This window comes from Tyto alba, unplaced genomic scaffold, assembly GCF_018691265.1.
Source record: "Tyto alba isolate M040663 unplaced genomic scaffold, T.alba_DEE_v4.0 Super-Scaffold_6, whole genome shotgun sequence".
Classification (NCBI taxonomy): domain Eukaryota; kingdom Metazoa; phylum Chordata; class Aves; order Strigiformes; family Tytonidae; genus Tyto; species Tyto alba.
This window is the reverse complement of record NW_024881327.1, coordinates 10,691,568-10,713,270: the sequence shown is the minus strand read 5'-3', so window position 1 is coordinate 10,713,270 and position 21,703 is coordinate 10,691,568. Positions and strand designations below refer to the sequence as shown.

The 21,703-nt window shown below is 52.4% G+C and overlaps 2 protein-coding genes across 2 annotated transcripts in view; one reads left to right on the top strand and one right to left on the bottom strand.

The window, feature by feature from the left end:
- The first annotated feature begins 40 nt into the window (after positions 1–40).
- On the top strand, positions 41–18,548 carry IGFBP7 (insulin like growth factor binding protein 7). Its single transcript, XM_042808439.1, has 5 exons — positions 41–559; positions 12,925–13,034; positions 14,603–14,719; positions 15,791–15,917; positions 18,310–18,548. The coding sequence occupies exons 1-5, from the start codon at positions 67–69 to the stop codon at positions 18,327–18,329; spliced, it is 867 nt and encodes a 288-aa protein (XP_042664373.1). The 5' UTR covers positions 41–66; the 3' UTR covers positions 18,330–18,548.
- Positions 18,499–21,703, bottom strand: part of POLR2B (RNA polymerase II subunit B) — a 23,757-nt gene continuing 20,552 nt past the window's right edge. The window contains exons 22-25 of the mRNA XM_032983308.2: positions 21,525–21,638; positions 21,272–21,432; positions 19,704–19,899; positions 18,499–18,754 (exon numbers count right to left, since the gene is read on the bottom strand). Of these exons, the coding sequence (XP_032839199.2) occupies positions 18,665–18,754; positions 19,704–19,899; positions 21,272–21,432; positions 21,525–21,638 (561 nt within the window). The 3' untranslated portion in view covers positions 18,499–18,664. The remainder of the gene's footprint in view (positions 18,755–19,703; positions 19,900–21,271; positions 21,433–21,524; positions 21,639–21,703) is intronic.

The following is a 21,703-nucleotide window of genomic DNA, read 5'->3' as shown; positions in this document are numbered from 1 at the left end:
GGTTTCCCCCCCCCCCCCGCCCCAGCGGTTTAAGTGCCTGGCGGGGGCGGGCGGCGCCGTGCCGCCATGCCGCCCTCCGCGCTGCTGCTGCTGCCGGTGCTGCCGGCGGTGCTGCTGGCGGTGCTGGCGGTGCCCGCCCCGGCGGCGGGCGGCTGCGGGCCCTGCGAGCCGGCGCGGTGCCCGGCGCTGCCGCCGCGGGGCTGCCCGCTGGGCCGGGTGCGGGACGGCTGCGGCTGCTGCTGGCAGTGCGGCCGCGGCGAGGGCGAGGGCTGCGGCGGGGCGGCGGCGGGGGGACGCTGCGCCCCCGGCCTCGAGTGCGTGAAGAGCCGCCAGCGCCGTAAGGCCAAGGGCGGCCCGGGCCCGGGGTCCCCCCCCGCCGCCGCCGCCGCCGCCGCCGCCGGCCCGCCCGGCGTGTGCCTCTGCAAGAGCCGCTACCCGGTGTGCGGCAGCGACGGGCTCACCTACGGCAGCGGCTGCCAGCTCCGCGCCGCCAGCCTGCGCGCCCAGAGCCGCGGCGAGCCCGCCATCAGCCAGCGCAGCAAGGGAGCCTGCGAGCAAGGTGCGGGGCCGCGGCGTGGGTGGGCGCGGGGGCCGCGGCGTGGGGGGGCGCGGGGGCCGCGGCGTGGGAGGGCGCGGGGGGTTTGGGGGGGGGCGCAGCCGGCGGCGCCGGTCGCGGGGGGGCGGGTGTCCCGCCGCGCTGTCTGCCTTCCCCGCTGAAAACGCGGGTCCCAAGCGCCCCTCGTGCTTGGCTGTAAAGTCGGGATGATTTCGAAACCACCTTAAATGGACTTGGGAGACCCAGTCGGATGATGCTGCCTAAACTTGGAGTAAGGCTCCAGCCCAGCCCCAGAAACGCAGAAAAGCTTCGCCACTCTCCAGCTGTGCTGGAACGACGCTGCTCTGCTCTCCGTGCTTTGCCCGCAGCCTCCAGTTTGGGATGTTGTGACATGGGACAAAAGGGTTGAGCTATCCGGGGGGGGGGGGGGGGGGTTGGGCAGAGGGAGATTGCAAACAGTGAGAAAAGGAAACTATTAAATGGATGTGAAAGCCACAGAAATCCAGAGCCAACGCTCACTGGCTTGCTTTGGTTAGAAATTCAAACGAGCACTGCCTTTCCTGTGAGCTGCACACAGCAGATTGCATTTGCGGCATTTCCAACCAGGAGCTTGATTCTTCCCAAGTTTTTGCTTAGGGACGGGGCTTGAGGAACAAATTGTTCTGCTGCGATGCCTCTACTAGATATCCTGGCTTCTGAGAGCGGGTTTTGCTGGGCGGGAGGGAGAGAGGAGTGGGACGCGGCACGCAAGCCGTTTACTGAACATCTCAAGGACAAAATTGCAGCGCCAGTGCAGTTTTGGTGGAGGAGTGTTTTCATAAACACGGTATGCGTAGGGTCACAACCTCCACCTCCTCCTTCTCTTTCTTCCCATAGCTGAGGCCAAGTATGTCTTGCAAAAAAAATGTTTCTGAAACTCCCAAGGAAAGCATGAAAGGTTGGGTAAGGATTGGGTTATGCACTTTGACGTTGCCCATTAAATGCCCTGCGTGGCTTTTCACAAACCTTGTGCAAAACATCAGGCTTACAGATTAGCCAGAAACATTATGGTACAGTGTTAACTCCTGGAGAGAAGAAGCTTCAGCCCTCAGGCTACTGTGGGGTGAGGTTAGAAGGCAGAGGCCTCGTGGAAGGAGTTTTTCCTGCCCAGCAGACGCGGGGGAGATGGTCGCAGCAGTCCTAAAAATCCGTACTGCTTCTTGGCCCTGCCAGCCAAGGCCAAGCAAGCCGATGTGTTCAAAAGACATCTGAGGTCGTGCTTGAGGTGCGTACTTGAGAAGAGGGCTGCATCCTCACTTGTTTTGCCCAAAGTCACCTGGAAGTTTGTGGCAAAACAGATATTGATCCTCATATCGTAAGCTACTGTCCCAACCCTTGGCTGCACTTCCCTGCGCCTGCCCCAGGCTGGACGCTGGCTTGGCCTGGTGGGGCTTTGACTCAGACTACGGAGATGGAATTTGATGAGGTCAGTGCAAACGCGAGCCGCTCGGCAGAATGAAGGGAGGCCACCGACCCGCCAGCCTCAGACAGCTCCCTCGAGACTTTCTCCGTCCTCTGGTCATCGTGGCGGCAGCTTCTCTGAAGAGGGTCACAGTGGGGGGACAGCCACTCCACGCACAGCTCGCATCCCTTCCTTGCAGAAGGTCCCTTCGGGTGTGCAAATGTGCAGCAAGATACCTTTGCAGGCCGTTAACTGTTGTTGAAGAACTTTGCCAAGCCACTGGCAAAATGTCCCCTCTGTCACTCTGGGGAGCTGTTCTTTTGGCTCCTGCTGCTGGGAGAGCTCTGACCCAGCATCTCGGGGAAGGGAGAAGGAGGGACGTGGGCTGCTCAGCAGTGGTGTCTCAACTGACTCTTCTGAGACTTCCCTTGTCTGGCAGGGACCTTCCCGGTGCTGTGGACCTTCTTCTGATGATACGCATCGCACTGTGGCTTGAAGCTGAGGCCCACACACGTAGACATCTGGAAATATTTCTGTAGCCCTCAGGGCCTCCTGGCAGTTAGGACTGTTGGGTGGGGAGGGGAGTTGTAATGTCCACGTGAATTTTGAAACAGTGGCAGGAGAGGACATCCATCCCATCAGCCCCACAGAGTAGAACCTCTTTCAGTATCTTTCCCGATAGGAGACAGCACTTCTCTGGGTTTTCCAAAAGAACCTAGATGCTGTGGGAGTCAAAGGGTGGAAGTTCTGGCTTTTGCCATTTCCTACCACAGACGGACACGATCTCCTGTCTAGGGTGGGATCCTGCACAGGGAAACTACCAACAGGCAAGATCCTGCCTGCATCAGTCATGTGTGCAAGAGCTTCTGTACAGAGAGTCCTTGGGGGACAGGGCACTTGGGCTCCTTGCTCATGGCAGATGGGCTCTGAGGGGTCTGCATGCATGTGCTGGACTATCAGGATCGCATCCTTTGGGTCCAAGAGCGAGCGACCTCTCAAGTCTGAGAAGAAATCCAGAAAAACATGTTTCCAGCAGTGGGTCCTAACTGTGTTTGATTAATCGCTTTTTTTTTTTTTTTTTTTTTTTTTAAGTGGAGCTGGAGAGGGAGGGCTTGTTTTACATATCCTATTTGAAAGCTTTTGCTCGGGAGGAGGAAGCGCAGAGCCGCGGCTGCCGCTGGCCTTTGCTGTCGTCGGCAGGAAGGGCTGCAGCTGGAGATGGGGCATCCAGCGGGAGAAGGGAACACATCTGGGATAGCTGCTCCTCCTCGCCCACCCTAGCCCTGCAGCACGCTGGGGGTGGCAGGGCAGGAGACAGCACAGGGGCAGATGCGAATGGAGCAAACGCTGCCGGTTGATCCCTCTCTTGATTCCTGACGCCGTTTCCTCAAACCTCGCCTCCCAGGCAAGGTGGGAATGAGGCTTACCGCAGCCATCTCCTCTTCTGCCTTGAAATACATGCTTGAGGCAGCGATCAGCCACAAGCAATTAAAAGGCTTTGACTTCCTTGGTTAACTGACGTCACATTTCATACCCTCTCTCTTGCCTTGTCTCCCTCTCTGTCCCATATGTACCAGGTATTCAAAGGGTCCGAGGGAGGTGTATCCCCTGGGAGGGGCAGTCCTACTGATTTGCCATAACCAACACCATGTGGGCATGAGTAAGGCTGCCTGGAAAGAAAGCACGCAGCTACATAAGGCTTAACATCCAAAATACTGCCTGAGACACGTCTTTTTCCACCCTATATATATTTCCAAGGGGATTAAAGTTCATTAAAATGATGTTTGACAAAGCTGACCAAACGCATATTCGGTTGAGCTTTCCATATTCACCATGGTGCCTATCGCAGGGTTTTCTGTGCAATGCTCAACAGTGCTTGCTTGCTAAGAGACACTGCCTGCCGACTGGGAAAAACTTGGATGTTTCTTTGTTGTTAAATAGCAAAAGGAAGGAGCCAGTTCTTGGCCCTACATAATTCGCCTCGACCTTGTCCTCAGGATTCTCTCTCTGCTGCTTGTTTCCCAGACCTCTCGGATCTGATGCCTGTGTTCTTTGTACAAAAATAGTGAAGCCATGCAGGAAAAGATATTTCCGTTGCAGCCAGAACTTCCTGCTGGAGGGCAGAGGAGGACACAGTTGAGAAGAGTTGGAGAGGATGGAAATAACCCTTCCTATACCTGCACTTGGCAGGTGCAGGGATCCATCCAGTCCCTCCTGGAGTGGGTTGCGCATGGGCAGGACCCTTGGGAACGGCTGGAAAAAGGCACCCTGCTTGATCCTCAGCTCCTTAAGGCTGCCTGGCTGCCGTCAGTGCTGTGTGCGCAGGGCACGGCAAAGCTGCCTGCGCTCTCCCTGGGGGGGCAGCAGCGATGCCGTGGGGCTCGCTCCCGGCTGGGCTTGCGCCGTGCCCTCGCGCTTGCGCTCAGAGCTGGCTCTGGGTTTGCCCCGCGCCCTGCCAGGGAGCCACAACCCGCATCCCATCTCTGCCACCCCACCCCGGCACCCTCTTCGTAGCTAATGGCAGTGCTGAGGCCGTGCAGGAGGAGGTGGATGATGCGAAGTTTTCCAGATGCTTTCCGGCATTGCCTTTAAATGGATTAGCCCTTTGCTCTCTGCACATGAATATGCAGAGCTACGCTCAGGTCTGCGGCCAGCTCTTGCAGGCAGGGCAGGCCCGGGCACAAAGCAGAAGCTGCTGGTGGGGCAGGTACAGGCAGTCAGGGGTGGCAGCTCCGGTGGCCCCCTCGGCAGGAGGGGACACTGTCCTCTGCCACTGCCATCACCCAGCTGTGCACGAGTGCTCAGAACAGCCTCTTACGGAGTTGGGGGCTTCAGCGATTTAGGCTGAAACTCGTTTTGCAGTGCATACACTGAGGCTGTTTACGGCTAGCTAGGACCTGGGGCTGGAGGACCACGGTACCCGCTGCCATGCAAAGCCAGCTGGCATAAAGAATTAGGCTTGTGTGGCTCAGCTTAAGCCAGGAGGAAAAACAACCTCAAAGCACCAACCCCCATCAAAAAGCTAGCAGGATTTTTGGCACGACGATCTCCCTGAGCTGAAAAATACCAGGCACAGACTTGTTGCCTAACCAGTGCAAGAAGAGGCAAATAACCCCGAGTCTCTCTTATCATTAGCTACCAGCAAATACCTGCCTCAATGAACATGCTGTGACTGTTGGAAATACTGCTGAAGTTGCCTTATTACAACCCAAAGGCCTTACAGTTTGAAGTCCCTGATACTTGTCCCAGCGGGGTTGGGGTCTCCAGGTTATTTTGCCATTGTGAGTCAAGGCTTTGTCTATATTTTATGCTCACTTCTCTCTTGGTGGAAGCCAAGTGCCTGTTCTTGCCCAAATGCAGTGTACCACAAAGCAGATTCTCGGCGCACACCAGAGGACAGCGTTTCACCCTCCAGGGAACTGGGGCTGCTTTGAACCCCCTACAAAGACCTCCTGGAGGTAGAAACTCAGGGCTTCTCTGCATGAAGGGTAGATTTGCTGGCTCACCAAACATCCTGCTCTATTTCTGTTGAGCTGAACGTGGCTTGAATCTCTGTGGCTCCATGAAAGTGTTTTCCCAGCATTGGGAGGGTGCAGGGGTTTGCCCTATGGTGACAAGGGCTCAGCAACTTACAGGATCCATCCCACAGGCTCCAGAGCTTATGACAGCAAGACCAGGAGAGAGATTCTTTTAAAGCTGACTCTAACCAGCACTAAACTTGCCTAAATCTCTCTTTCACCAGCAAAGAGATCCCATTCACCAGAGGTGAACTGTTCTGTTTGCCAGGAGCCCAGAGAGCATCCCTCTTAGAACTTTTTTTTTTTTGCTAAGGTGCCACCTGCCAGCTCTGGGGCTCAGGAAAAGGTGGGTGCAAGGTTTCTTGGCTCTCCACAGGGCTTAAAAAATGGTCTGATAGATGTAGGTTCGTGGAGACTGACAGGCCCAGGGGCAAGTACACCCCCCCAAAATCTCTGCCACTTTACCCCATCAGTGGTTTTGCTTTTCTGGTGCTTCCGTGTCCCACATCTGCACTGCAAATGAAGAGGTGCTGAGTTCCCACAGGTCAATTTTAAAACTAGAAACATAAATCATATTTGTTGGCTCATTCTATGCAAATTCATCTGTTGAGGTTTTGCCAGAAATATTTTAGTTTTGAGGGTGGTTTGTTGGGGTTTTTTTGTTTTGTTTTGTTTTGTTTTGTTTTTTTTTAATCCACTGCCAGAGTAGAGCAGAAACAGGGGGTTTGAGCGAAAACACTCTGGGAGATGGCAGACTGCTGTTATCACTGACACTGGCTCATCTGCTGATACATCTGCCTTAAAGGTTCCCAACTCTTTTAGACACCAGAGAGTACAGTTCATATCCAATCACATTTTGCAAGAAACTCTTCTGGATTTGTGTTTTTTAGTTAAAAAGTGGCTTAGATCACTGTAGTTCTTTCCTCCCATTCTTGCTTTCTTGGATTTTAAGCGACTTAAAAGAATATATCCACATTTTATGAGTGCTTTTCTCTTTGCTGGTGAAAGAAGAGATTTAGAGAAGTTTTTGCTAAGTCATCTGTGGTTGGAAGAGCAAAGCTGGGCAGGTTTGTGGTGGGGTTATACCTTTTGTCTTGTACCAGAGGGTCCTTTTAGATGGTCATGGTGTGGGGATGTGATATTTTTCAGTATGGTGCTTGCTTTCCCGGCACACAGTGCATTGGGATTTTGAGGCAGGGCTGAAGCTTTCTGCTGGTATTTTTTAAATTCTTATGTAACTTTGTGTTTTTCCACCACTGTAGGATTGGCCATAAATTCCTCCCTAAAAGGTGTTCAGTTCTTTGTAAAGGTTTTGGTTCATTGGAGCTTGAGTTTTTATGGTTACTGTGCTAAAATCTTATTATGGAAGCTGTTTAATATATTACTCAGCAGCTCAGAGACTTGGAGGGCACCAGAATTCCAGGGACTATGAAAACACCTCCACTGCCCAAGAGGGTTCCATATTTTACCTGTGTCTTCATTCTCAGTCGTCATCATAGCATATCCAAAATCACTAGGAAGGAATGATTACAGATCAGCAGATTCCTCCCCATGTTTGTTTTTTTTCTGTTGCTGGAAAGGCATTCTGTGTTTAAAAAAATGCGTTTAATCCTTTGTTGGGCTGAGGTTGATTGAGGTTCATATTAAATAGATTACCACATAACAAGTCTAATCAGGTTGGACTTTTGAAAGCCCTGCTTGCTTTTCCATGCATAAACGCTGCCATGCCTTGTTTCTGTGTCTCCCACTGCAAGCTTTTCACATTCTTTCCAGGCTTTAGCTCGTAGTTGTCCTTGTGCCATAATGACGGTTTCCTTAGTGAAACTGAGCCAAGGTCACGCAAAGAGTAGAGGGGAGATGGCAGCTGGGAGAAGTTTCTTGATAGAGCTGGTCTGGGACAAAGAAACCCAAATGCGCGTCCAGATATGGCTGGGAAGCAGCAAGCGTGTTTGCAGAAAGCTACTGCCTGTTTGATCCCGGGGACAGCATGCTGCAGAGACTGGCAAAAAGGAAGGGGAGGTGGGAAAAAAGGGCAAGATGGGGAGAAAAGGTAGAAGAGGGGTTGGCCTGCGGCAGTCCGCTAGCGAAGGCAGTGTCACCTCCGCTCAGAGGGCTCGCCCTTTCCTCCTTCGGCGGATTCCGGGGGCGAATGTGGTTAGAAGCTTGCAGTTGAGCTTCAGGGCAGCCCCAGCCACCTTGGCCTCCCCGTTGCCCCAGCTTGGAGATTGGGATTTTGCTGAGGACGGTGCTGGGCGCGGCAGAGCGCCGAGCTGGGCACGGGGCACGCGGCAGCGCTGCCGTTCCCCTGGGACCCACGCCGGGACCCATCCTGCCCGCTGGGTAAGGGGCTTGGGGGGTTTGTTCTGTCTGGGGCCACCCCGTTCCCCCCTCCCAGCCTCTACAAAAGCCTCCCCCGCGGAGGGCTGGTAAGCAGCCCTATGAAGGTCACGCACAAGGTCTCTGAAGGCAGCGTTCCCGAACCGCGGTAAAACAGCAGGGATGGGATTTCCAGCTGTGTCGGTCTGCTCCGCGCCGAGCCCGGTGGGGTGGGAAGCAGGAGGAGATTCGTGGCAGAAAGATGGTGGCCCCCGGGGCCCTGCCTGACACTGACTCAGTCTCAAACCTCCAGGGCTTGGGGGCAAAGCTGCGCTCGCATTTGCAGCTTTTCCAGGGTGGTGGGGCTGCTGGAGTCTGCGGGGGACCATCCAAATAGGCTTAGCGTCCGGCATCTCCTTTAGTCTGGATGCCTTGGAGCTTTCTTCTGTAACTCCTTAGTCTCTTCAGGGCAAGGTTAAAGGAGGGGGAGAAATGCCTTCAGAAGGAGGTAAAGAAGGCGACTTGTAAATCTGCCAGAAACCAGCGAGTAGCTTTGGGAATGGGGAAGGCCAGAAGCTGCTTGTACTTCCCGTCTGCGGCTGCTTCTCACGGAGCACTGACCTGGGAGGGAGCAGCAGAGGCCAGGCCAGCTAGAATGAGTAGATGCTGCTTACAGAAGGTTTCCCCTTCTCCATATAAAGTCATTTCGAAGAGAAAATACTTTCCCAGCGGCTTAGGAGACTGGAGTGGGTCTGTTTTCAGACAGGCCAAGAGCTTGTGAGGGTGTACAGGGTCTAGCATTTGCTTTCACTTGCAGTCTCGCGGGGGAGCGTTCCCAGTCTGTGTCACTGGGGGCTGTGGCACGGCGAGGCAGTGCTCGGGTGGGCTGGCTGGGAACCAGGCTGGCACCCACGCGAGCTTCGGCGTGTGGTACACAGCTTCATGTGCCGGGACCCAAGCACCAGGGCATAGCCCACAGTGCTTAGTGTCGAGCTTATTTTTGCCTTCAGTGATGTACCTGTAGCCCCCTTGATTTTAGAAAAAAAAAAAAAAAAAAAGTTCCTGCTCTGCTCACTGGGGTGTGATTTATTTGTGTGTGTGTGTGTGGACCCCAAAAGAGGATCAGTGAGGACCAGCTAACCCTGAGCTGTGATGGACCATCCAGGTACCAGCAAAGGGCAGGTGGGTGGGCTGGGAGATGCTGGCTCTCTGCCTGCTGTGGCTGAGCAGCGAAGAGGTGCCCGGCATGGGACGGGTGTCCAGAACAGATGCCAAGTGATAACCTCATCGAGGAAGTGACAGGCTCTGCCTCGTGCTGCTGTGGCAGAAAAGCAGCTACATAACAGCAATGGGAGTTCCTCTCCAGCTGCTCCTTTTTGACATAACGTGGGCTGTCAGTTCCCTCTGATCTGCAGAAAAAACAGTCCCAGGGCTTTCAGGCTCCTCTGCCGGGGTGTGTGAGCTCATTGGCTCTGTAAGTAAGCCCCTTCGCTGGCCAGGGAGAGCTATTTGTCTTAGGAACAATGGGCAGAGCAGGGAGGAAATGCCTGAAGTGCCTGCGGAGAGCAGCTGATCTCCATCAACAGCCCCTGCTCTCCTCTTGGCAGAGGAGCTCCTGCACAGGCAGGGCAAGCAGGGGCAGGGAGGCTCCTGTACATCCACCGTGCCCCCGGCTCAGTCCCTGCCGGGGAGCAGACCCACTCGGCCACCTTGGTGGTGGTGACCATTTTCATCAGCAGGTGCCACCCACAGGTCCCCAGCCCGAAGGAAGGGGACGGAGAAGTGTTCCCCTTTGTGGGCAGTGCTGCGAGCAGAGCAGCAAGGCCTCTGAGATGCAGGCTGTAGGATGAGGGCCAGGGCGCTCCTTGCTGGCGGGAATCGAGTCATCCGCTCTGTTACAAGGTGGGCTTGTGTCCAGTCCTGCTGAGCGCACGGTGGCCTCGCTCCCTTCACAAGGACCCCCGAAAGCAAGAGGGGTGACTGGCAGGAGGGAATGTCCTCACATCCTCTGAAGCCCCTGCAAGGCTCAGGCATCCCCTGCCTCCCCTCTTGTGGGAGGTTGGCGTGTCCCCTGTCCATCTCTGGCTGCTTTGGGGGACTGTGGGACAGAGCGTGAGTGGGACCAACACAGGCAGTAAGCAGGGCGGCTGCCACGTACCTGGGTGTCAGCTCGCTGTGGGGGGACTCTGTGGCCTGTTGCTCTTTGGCTTTAAGTCTGCTGACTTTTTTGGCCTTTCTCAGTTATTTTTAGTGTAGACGTTTGGCTGTCTGGCTTTAAGTCAAATACCCCAAGAGACCGCACCGACTCTTCCCATGACACTGTTGCATCTTTCGGGATGTGTATTCCCTCCTGGCCTCAGGTCTGTGCCAGATAGAGGCGGAGGCCTGTGAACGCTCCTGGTTCATTTTGCAGCCAGAGGCAGAGTCTCACGTTCCTCCTGGTTAGGTCAGGATGCACATCCCGAGCTCGGGCTGGGGGCTGCCTTGTAACAGCCAGGCTCTTGCTGTGCTGGGGCTGCTGTGCCCAGCCAGACGGAGCTTTGCGCTGAAGTTGTGCAGTCAATTCAGCTTTCCAGGGAAGTTAAATGATTTTTCCTCACACAGGGGGCGGGTAGAAATTCCCTCCTGGCTGCAGAAAAGTCCTGATGTGGCCTGCTCTTGGCAGGGCGAGCAAACATCCATGGGCAGGGAGTGCCTGGGCCCTTGACACAGGGAGAAACTCAGTGGCAACAAAGACTGAGATGCCTCAGACAGTGGATTTAGCGGTGGTTTGAATGCTGCCAGTTCCCAACCCGAAAAGAATTGAGACAAATCTTGGAAGAGCATGACGATGCCTTAAAATCTGCCTGGCTTTTAATGTAAGAATCAGAATGTCTCTGCACTGGGAGATGGTGGTCATTGGGGGGAAGCTGTGTTTCTCTCCTGCCTGGTGGAGAACACCAGCAACCTGTGATAAAGAAGAGAGTGTCACACAAGGGCAAACGTAGCCCTGCCTCTCGGGGACAGACCCCAGGCTCTGCCCTAGGAAGGGCACATTGCATGTGGGGGGGGTTTTGCACGGCTGGAGCAGAGAGCAGCAGCAGGCTATGCTGGGTGCACATCTGCTGGGGACATCCAGGTCCCACCAGAGCTGCCAAGCACCCTATTGTCCAAGGGACGCCAGGAAAAGAACAGCAGGGCTGCGCAGGAAAGGGCCTCGCAGGGGAAGGGGAGCAGAGCGTGCGACCTGAGGTGGCCCTGTCATGGGGGGTGGCAGTACCCCGGGGCTGGCCACAGCCCTGCTGCTGCGCAGGAGCCACGCTGCGCTTCGGGCAGGAGCGCACCGGGGGGGCCAGCCCCACGGATCACCCCGCTGTGCTGTGCTACCCTTGTGCTCAGGGCAGCAGCCTCCGGCGGGGTGTCGCTGGGAGTGCGGAGCCGGGCACAGTCTGGAGCTTCGGGTCTGCTCTGGGCCACCTAGAGCGAGGATAACCCCGGCACCCTTCCACATGGGGAAGGGTGCTTTGACTCTGAAACACCCCTCTCCTGCCCAGCGCACAGGAACCAGTTACTGCAGCAGCACGACCAACGTCAGGGCATGCAATGTAATGAAACGCTGCTTAAATTCTTTTCTCAGCTGAGAGGCTCCGTTCCGTGCAGATGAGGAGCACCTGGGTTGTGAAGCTCGCCAGGAAACCAGGCCCTGCTGATCATTAGGCAAGGTTTTAACCGTTGCCCCAGGGCTACACATAAAACTTACCTGCTTCTGTGTAGCTATCTCCTGTTAAAATCAGGACTGGGATACCTCTGTAGAGGAGAATTTGGGTTGCAGCCGTGCCTGGTCTCTTAGCAGCTTCCCACCAGCAGGATGTGTACAGTCATTCTTGGACAGGGAAGTCTTGAAAGAGAAAACACTTCTCTGAGATCACAGCAGCCTCTCAGGAGCGGGGACCCACCTTGGCATCCTTCGGGCTAAGGCTTGAGGGGCGGCTGATGTCCTCTGGCTAGTGATACCAGTGTGGATCTGCCACCAGATCCCGAAGAGGAAAAAAGATGCCAGCTTTCTGGTGGAAGATGTTGGTGCGGTGGGTTGCACCGCGGCTGCAGGGCAGTGCTTATGCAGGACTGAGGTCAGTGCATGTTCAGGAGCCCAGAAGGAGCATCAGGACCCGATTCCTGCCCCTCTTTTATGGGGCTGGGAATGAGCGGTGGTCTGTGAGCCAGCATACCCAGGGGCTTCAGCCAGGCTGGCTCTGGAATACTTGTTCACCCAGGAAATGCCTGCTCCTGGTGGAGCCTAACGGGAGCTTCAGTTTTCTGTTCCTGCCTGCATCTTCAGAGCAGACGGGGAAGAGCTGCTGTGTTCTTCAAGCGGTCAATAAGTGGAAATAAACACTACGGACTCCTTTGGTCTGCACTTCCTATCGTGGGGAAATAATAGCTGCATTTTGCAACACAGCCCCACGACAGAGGGATTAAACAGAAAAGCCCATTCTTCCCTTCCTCGGATATGGGTTACGTCTACAACATTTCCCAGCCCGAGGGGTAAACATCTCCGGCCAGATCTGCAAAACAGCTCTGTTCCCATCTAGCTTTGGAGAAAACTCCCTGTTTAACAAGGGGTGGGAGCTCTCTGGGTTAAAACGGAGCTTTACATTCACCTGGTCCCTTCCCAGATTTCCCCCCCCAGAGAGAGCTCAGGCAGCCTCCTTTGGCTAAGTATTGCACCCAGGTAAAGCAGGCGCAGCGTATCATTGAATTCTGCTAGCCAGCTACCACAGGCTTTGCTGCAGGTTAAAATCATGCTGGGACAAAAGATGCTGCAAAGCTGGCCAAGCTCTCCGTGGCCTGGGAGAGTGAGTGAGACCCACTCTGTCTCCTGCGGGGTCCTTTCATCCATGCCAGTTGAGTGTCAACAGTGCACTTGGTGCATTGTGTAGCTTTGGAGAGGGAAATGGTGATGTGGGATCAGGCCAGCAAGCTTTGCTCCAAAGAGGGACCTGCTTCGCATCATCCTCAAAACCCATCAGAAGTGATTGACCCCACTTAAAAGGCTGGCAAGGAGACAGGCTTTCAGTCACCCGGTGCTTAAAAACATTTCTCACTTTTTGCAGGGCCTTCCATCGTGACCCCTCCTAAGGACATCTGGAATGTGACAGGAGCACAGATATACCTGAGCTGTGAAGTCATGGGCATCCCAACCCCTGTCCTCATCTGGAACAAGGTAAGGGCCCTGCTCGGAGCTCTTAGAGCATAGCAAACCTCAAGCAGCTGGAGCAGCCTGGTAAGCATAAAGGCCGTAGCAGACCCCTCCTTAGAAACACACATCTGTGATGAGTTCTCCCATCTGTGCCGTTCTGTCCACCCGCAGACATCTGGCTTTGCTTATTCTTTAGTCACTGCTTTATCTAAACTCTTGTTGATCCCCAGGCAGAACGGGACTCGCGTTTCTCTTGGTAGTGCCTGGTATTCAGAGCGCGCGGGGAATGTCCCTTGACGGGCTGTCACCCAGCTGGCAGCAGTGACTCGGAGGTGGCTGGACACGGCTGGCCCACGTCAGGAGCTGGAACCGCGCGGGGCCGTTACCCCTGGTAGCCGGCAGCGTGCTGATTTTGGCAGCGCGCTGATTTTGGCGGCGCGCTGGTGACAGCTGGCTTAGGGCAGGGGCCAGCGCCGAGCAGAGAAGGGTCTGAGCCGTCGGGCTGAGAGCCACTGCATGGCCCCTGTAGCCTCTTCAAATGCCACAGGTTTGTGGACACTTGGACAGGGTCTTAAAATTAAGTTGAAGCAATACTAGCTTAAGAATACTAGAGAGAAAAAAAAAAAAGATTCGCACAAAGATCGCTCTGTTGTGAGACTGCAGACTTTCTTCCCAGGGATCCCAGGGCAGACTGTCGGGTGAGCATACAGTGTAGGCACGTTGACTCAGGCAGTGTTTCTCTGCTTGTTTACAAGCAGACGCTGTGTTTACCCTGACAGTCAGCGCTGCTGTGCTTTCTGTGCCTCTTTCTCATGGCCAAGAGACTGCTTGACCTGGTGGTAACAAGGGCTGAGCACCACCTAGCCCACGCTGTGCTCTGGGCTTGGATACGCAGCGCTGGGGAATGACTGCGCCCGCCGGGAGGCATTGCCTCATTTGCTGCAGCAGAAACCTACAGGGCTGTTGCTGGCCTGTTGGGAAGAAGATGGGTCATGCAGGGAGAGCCCATTCGGGGAGCAACGTGCAGACGTGCTCTGCTACTGCCATGCTAAAATGCCTGATTGCTAGGAAAGTTGTGGAGGAGCCTCTCCAAACGAGGACAACAGTCAGCTCCTGCTGTCCCCCCCCCCCCCCCTCAAGTCCCAAGCCAGCAGGCAGCTGCTCCAGCCTGCTGAACTGGAGTGATGCATGGCTCCCAGCACCTGCAGGCAGGCGAAGCCTCCCTGTTCAACACAGGCATCGTTCGACGGGCTAAACACACCCTTGGGAACGCGCGCACGAGTTCTGTGAGACCGAGTGGGTGCAGGGCATGTTTGCCCAGCACTGTCCCCACCAGAGAGCTGTGCTGCTCTATCCGTTCCTGCTGAGGCGAGGAGAACACAGCCTCAGCACAGGCACCGGGGCGCTGGCGTAGTGGGGCTGCAGTACAGGGGGGATAAGGTGAAATGCTGGCACTAGAAAAAATACTGCTACTGCACAAAACACATGGATGTGAAACTAGTGTTGATCTTGCCTGTTTTCAGGTATGGTCCTAACAGTTCTAGCATAAATAAGCCCCAAAATTCTTACCCACTCTCTGCCCTTCTGTTTAGATAATTCGGGGGCAGTATGGTGTCCAGAGGATGGAGCTTCTGCCTGGGGACCGGGAAAACTTGGCTATCCAGACCCGAGGGGGCCCTGAGAAGCACGAAGTGACTGGCTGGGTGCTCGTAAGTACTTTGTGTGTGCACAGAGCTGCACAAACAGCGCAGCGCAGTCTGCAGGCAGCTCGTGAACGAACAACAGCACGGAAGACACATGGCAACAGACACAGCATTTAGAGGAAAACAACCTGTGCGAATTGGGCACGGAGGGTAAAGGTGGCTGCTGGCTCTGGTCTCACCCGTTGCAGTTTTTCACCTCTGTCTAGCATGCAGCAGAAGCATGCCTTCTGTGATCAGGGCATGCTAGACTTGAACAGATCTCCTTTCTGTATGCCATTACTTTCCTGCTGCCATTAGCAGGAGGGAGACCCTCGCCACATCTAGGAAGGGATTGGTACAGCGGCAAGGCATCCCTAAGAACCCCCACAGCCGAGGAGCCCTTATAGATGTGGCAGAACTGCCCTTTCCTCAGTGAAGCACAGAAGCCATCCGCTCTCACTCAGCAGACCTCCGGAGCTACAGGAGTACCTGCGGGCTAATAGGCGATTGCCACACATCGGAGGGAGCTGCTGTGCACCCCAGTAAGGGAATTGCAAGTATGATGGCTCCCAGCTGCAGAGAAGCTGGCAGCAGGGGAGCACAGCTTCGGGTGTTGGTTCTCAGGCTGCTTGCAAAAGCAGAGGTGGAAAAAAAGGAAGGGTTTGAGCCGATGAATTCACTTGAACTGACTGACCGGATGCCACGTATCGTAGGAAGGCTTTTTCTTCCTGCCTCCCTCCCCTCACCGAGCACGCAGCGCTCTGACACATCTCCAAACTAAGTAAACAACAAAAGACAAGGAGGGAGCATTACAGCACACGTAATCTGGTGTAGTAGGGAAGAAATCTGAGCAGATCCCCAGGAGCGGGTGCTTGTCCCCCACCTCCCTGGAGAGAGCCGCCGCAATCTGAACTCGACTGTTTAGATCAGACAGAAGAAATCATGCAGTCAGTGTGGGTTCCCTAAGGGTTAACTGCTACTTCACACACCCTGTTCATTATGTCTCAAGCAATTAACAAGTTATATAAGATACCTTAAAACAGGATCACCGCTACCTATGCACAGAATACTTACTGGGGGATGTGTTTCTTCCCCTAGATATCTCCTCTGAGCAAAGAGGATGCTGGAGAATATGAGTGTCACGCGTCAAATGCCAAAGGAGAGGCAACAGCTTCTGCAAAAATCCATGTTGTGGAAACCCTGCATGAAATAGCCCTGACCAAAGGTAGGTAGTGTGGTTGAACACTCAGCAGCTCTTTCCCCTAACAATTTACTCGGTTATTGGATACAGAATGACCACCTCTAACGCTTTCTGAAAAAAGAAAAAGCATATTAGAAATACCAGTTTAACATGCAGCTTTTACTGGATTTGGCAAAACAAGCTCAAGAAGAGGGTCTGTGTAAACCTCATGGGATTCAACAAGGCCAAGGGCAAGGTGCTGCCCAGGGGTCAGGGCAATCCCAAGCACAAATCCAGGCTGGGTGATGAGTGGATTGAGGGCAGCCCTGCAGAGAAGGGACTTGGGGGTATTAGCAGATGAAAAACTGACTGTGAGCCAGCAATGTGCGCTCGCAGACCAGAAACCACCCGTGTCCTGGGCTGCATCGAGCAGCGTGGGCAGCAGGGCCAGGGAGGGGATTCTCCCCTTCTGCTCTGCTCTCGTGAGACCCCCCTGCAGTGCTGGGGCCAGCTCTGGGGCCCCAGCATCAAAAGGACACGGACCTGCTCGAGCAGGTCCAGAGGAGGGACATGAAGATGCTCAGGGGGATGAAGCAGCTCCCCTGGGAGGCCAGGCTGAGAGAGTTGGGGGGGTTCAGCCTGGAGAAGGCTCCGGGGAGACCTTAGAGTGGCCTTCCAGTACCTAAAGGGGGCTACAGGAAAGATGGGGAGGGACTCTGTCAGGGAGTGTAGGGATGAGACAAGGGGTAATGGTTCTAAACTAAAAGAGGGTAAATTTAGGTTAGACAGACTGAAGAAGTTATTTACTGTGAGGGTGGTGAAACACTGCCCAGGGAGGTGGTAGATGCCCCATCCCTGGAAACATTTAAGGCCAGGTTGGACGGGGCTCTGAGCCACCCGACCTAGCTGAAGGTGTCCCTGCTCATTGCAGAGGTGTTGGACTGAGTGACCTTTAAAGGTTTCTTTCAACCCAAACCGTTCTATGAATCTACAATTCCCAGCAAAGCACAGCTGCTGAGTTTTCAAGGGATTGTTAAATAACTCCCCAGGTGCTGTAAAGCACCGGAGACTAAAATACCAAATTAAAAACGTTTTGGGGTCTTTACAAAGCAATTTCCACTGGTTTTCCAGCCCTAAATCTGTATCATCTTTTCACTGTTCTCGGGATACTTCCAAATCTGCCCTTTTCTCCTGGGACCAGTATTGGCAGAACCAGCCCCAAGCCTGAGGGGGAACTTCAAGCACTTAAATTCCAGTCAAGTCCCTGCACCTCCTTACTCTTCCCCAGCCTGGAAATATCCTAGTCCCTGCCCTTCTCTCTGCATGCTGGAGTGTCAAACCCAGGAGGGGCTGGACAGATAAGCCAGAGCAGGCCCTTAGGCAAGACCTGAAGCCTGTACCCTCCAGCCCTCAGCCTCTTTTCAAACCCAGGTTCTTTTTGCCAGGCTGCATGCAAAGCTGAATGGCAAACCAACCACCTTCCTTCCAGCTGCAAAGAGAAGGGCTTAGTACCACGGCCACATGTGCTTCAGAATAAATCTGGAGAGCTGGAACAGTAACTGTAAACATGCTAGGGGCAGAGGTGCTGGGAACAAAGCATCCAGCTAGAGAATATGGTGCTGCCCAAATCCACTTTTGGACATAACCTTTAGTTTTAATCCCAGTAGCTTTACCCAAATGATAGAATCTTGACTTTCTGTAACCTTCTATCTCCTCCAAATAGCTGAAAGACTTCCTTTAAGAGAATATTAACAGCACCTAGCATTGAAATACGAGCCTAAAATTGATCCCGGTATCACACATGCATAGGAGCCTTGCTAAAGGTTTTTAGCTAGTCTGTAATCCATTTTCAAACATATTATTTATGGATGTGAATGAAATTGAGTTTTACTGAGTTGTGCCATAAGCAGCACACTCATACCCCAGAATACAAGATGTTTACTCCCCCCTCACAGTAACTACTACTGCAAGGCTGTAGGACCATGTGTATTGCCCTGGGGCTTATTTCTTACATGCACACCACATGTCACAGCTGTTCCTTTTCAGCTGCAGGGAAGCTCTCAAGTAAGCATGCTGTAGCTCAGCAACAAGCTGGAGAGCCACACTTACTTAAAGGAAATTGATAACATTCATGGAACAAACTTTCAGACGTAACAGGCTTCTCCATAGCTACACACTACACTGGTGAGGGAGTCTGTGTCCCATGTCCAGGTGATCTCAGCACAGAAAAACGCCACCTCTTACCCTCCCCCTGCTGCTGCAGCCCTGCAGTGGGGAAGGAAGGAAAGAGGAAGGAAAGGGGGAAGGCGAGTCAGGACCAAGCTGTCAGGTCTCACCTTCAGCTAAGACAGTAAACTCACTCACTGTGCTACTGCCCCAGTTGTGGTATTACCCCTTGGAACAGTACAGAGCATAACATGTTTTTGTTTTTCCACAGATGATGGTGCAGAGCTGTGATGTGAGGACTTTGATTTGCAGAGTTTTAAACTAGTATTTTGGAAAACTGCAACCTCTGGCTTTTTCTAGCTCACTAATCATTCCTCTTAACTCCCTTATATTCTTTGATTACCAATTTGCTTGCACACCGCTTTCACAGATACACAAATAAAGAGATTCACAAGTTTGATTACAAATTTTAATTCTATTTACAGGAAATAAACATACTTTTGAACAGCACATAGCAGATGAGTAAAACTGTATTTTAAATGCAACCTACACAAAAGGAAACAAAACCTGAGCACTTCAGTCTCACATTTAAAAAAAAAAAAAAAAGACAAACAACCTTTTAAAGGCTAAACACTCATCATACGAGGTGCAATACTCATAGACATCAGTTCTTGGAAGAGGAGTTTGCAGGCATAGGGCATTCGCACCAAAGATATCTGCAAAGAGATTTCAAAAACCTTGTGATAAGCACTCCTAAAGCATCAATTTCCACCAGTCACTACATAAATAATTTGTCAAGTTTTTGGCTCAGAAGCAAATCTGAAGTTATGCATGGAAAGCATTTAACAAGAATTGCAGTAACAAAGCAGGTGAGAAGCTGAGACTGCCTATAGAGGCTACACGGCAGCTATCCAGAACACAGTTTTAATAATAAAAGCTGCAGCCAAGGAATCTGATCTTCAACAAGAGCCATTTAACAAGGGAACGTGTGTGTAGCAAAGTGTGCCTGATGTGCAGTAAATGCAGTTAAGATTTCCAGCACACATCTCTTCAGTAACCCCAATGCCATTGTTAAGAGTTGCTGCAGTCAGTCCCTAACAGAAGAAGCCTGTTTAATGCAACTATTTTTATCTCTGCTGCCACTCTCCCTTGACATAGTTCTGTAACCAAGCATACACTACAGAGCTTTTTTTTTTCTTCCCATTAATTTATTTTCTATACATTTATAAATAAATTTTAATTAGTAAGAAAAAAAAAAAAAAAAAAGGAGTGCAACACAAAAGACCTCCCATGAGGACCCAGCTCCACAAGCAGAAGTATCTTCATGGAGACAGTCACAAGGGCAATGTCTCTAAATTCCTATGATTCTAAGTTTTACTTCTAAAAATAAGCTCTCAAGTGTTTACTTTTAAAGTCTCTGAAAACTCTGCACTGCAAAATACTTAAACAGCATTTCCTGCCAAGTGACAAGCCAACACTGTATAATTAATAAGGAAGCATCCAAATTAACCAGGACATTATAAACACTTAAAACAGTTATGAAACTAAAATAGCAATTGTTCCGGTGCTTCTTTAAATATTTACTTCCCTATTTCTCCTGTTCACCCAAGTGGCATTTCCTCTTAATCACGAAGAGAAACACTGGCTGATGAAAACCACACATACCTGAGTTTTATTACGGCACCCCCGGCATTCATAGGTGTGAGTCCTCGTGTTTGCAATCGCCATAATTCCACAGAGGTTACAGACATGGACTTGGTACGGGTCTGAAGCTTCAAACAATCTCTCTCTCAAGAACTGGGCTGCTCCATGAGCAATCTGGCAATCTCGTTCCATTTCTCCAAAACGAAGGCCACCATCACTGAAAAAAGGAAGAGGAAAAAAAAAAAATTAAGACCCTGAACAACAACCAAAAAAAACCCCCAAAACCAAAACCACAAAAAAACTTTTGAATTAATTGGTAAAATACATCAGTTCTTGTTGGTGGAACAAGTAGCTTGTCAGAAACACAACAGCAGTATTACAAGGCAGGAGTAAAGCTGTGCATTAATTTTCCTCTAACACCTCAGAATAAAACTACTGGGAAGAATGCTGACACAATCATTTGTAAGTGCTGCTGAACCATTTCTAAAGCAGATGTCAGACAGCTAACAACCACACCACCACTATGTAGCAAAACAAAGTAAACAATTAAATCATCCTCTATCTATGGTGGGTTTAACTTTGGCTGGCTGACAGATGCCCACAAGCAGCTTGCTCTCTCCCCCATGTTGACAGAACAGGGGGAGAAAATAAGATGGAAAAGCTCATGGATTGAGATAAAAACAGGGAGATCACTTACCAATTACCATCACAGGCAAAACAGACTTGATGTGGGGAAAATTAATTTAATTTATTGCCCATTAAAAATGGAGCAAGGTTGGTGAGAAACAAAGCCAAAACTAAAAAAACACCTTCACCTTCTTCCCAAGCCCAACTTCACTCCTTCATTCCCAACTCCTTCCTCTCCTCCCCATGGTCACAGGGGAAATGAGGGTTACGCAGTCACTGCATAACAGCCACTCCCTCCTCCTCCTCCTCCTCCTCACACTTTTCCCCTGCTCCAGTGTGGGGTCCTTCCCCTGGGGTACAAATCCTTCAGGAGCAGACTGCTGCAGCATAGGTCCCCCATGGGCCACAACTGCTGCCAGGAGCCTGCTCCAGCATGGGCTTTCCACGGGCTGCAGGTGGGCATCTGTCCTCCACGGGCTGCAGGGGGCCAACCTGTGCCACCGTGGTCTCGGCCGTGGGCTATGAGGGAAATCTCTGCTCCGGCGCCTGGAGCATCTCCTCTCCTTCCTTCTTCCCTCACCCGGGTGCCTGCAGGGCTGTTCCTTTCGCATTTTCTCCCCCTTCTCCGGGAGCTGCTGCGCAGTGTTTTTTTCACCCTCTCCTAACGACGTTCACACAGGCGCCACCAGTGTCGGTGACGGGCTCGGCTGTGGCCAGTGGCGGCTCTGTTTGAGCCGTGGCCAGCACAGGGCGAGCCCTGGGCCCTTCTCAGAGAGGCCACCCCAGCAGCACCTCCTGCTACCGAAACCTTGACACCTGCACCCAGTACATCATCTTAAGCCAAACACATGAAAACGTGTGGCTAATCAGGTTCTAGCTGCAAAGTTGAGGCAGCTAATTTTTAGGGCTAAAAATTTCGAAGAAAAAGAAAACACTGTATAGAAACCAATAAACATTCTTACCGAGATCTGCCTTCCATGGGCTGTCTGTTAAGGATCTGGATTGGCCCTCTTGCACGAGAATGGATTTTGTCATCTACCATGTGCTTCAACCGCTGATAATACGTAGGACCAATGAAGATCTGTGACGTGATTTTTCGGCCAGTGAAGCCATTGTAGAGGACCTGAAGTAGTCAGTGCAATCACTGAATCATAAGCCTTACTATCCATCAAATGTATATTTAAAAAATACAGTGTATTGATATTTTGATTATACCTCATTTCCTCTTAGATGATAGCCATAATCGGATAAAAGATTGGAAATCTTCTGCACATTGACAGCATCATTAAAAGGTGTAGCGTCACCAATTTCTCCCTTGTTTGCAGAAACCTGCAGAGAAGAGATTGGCAAACGCTTGTCAGATTTCCAAAAGACTGGTCAGACAACATTAAGCT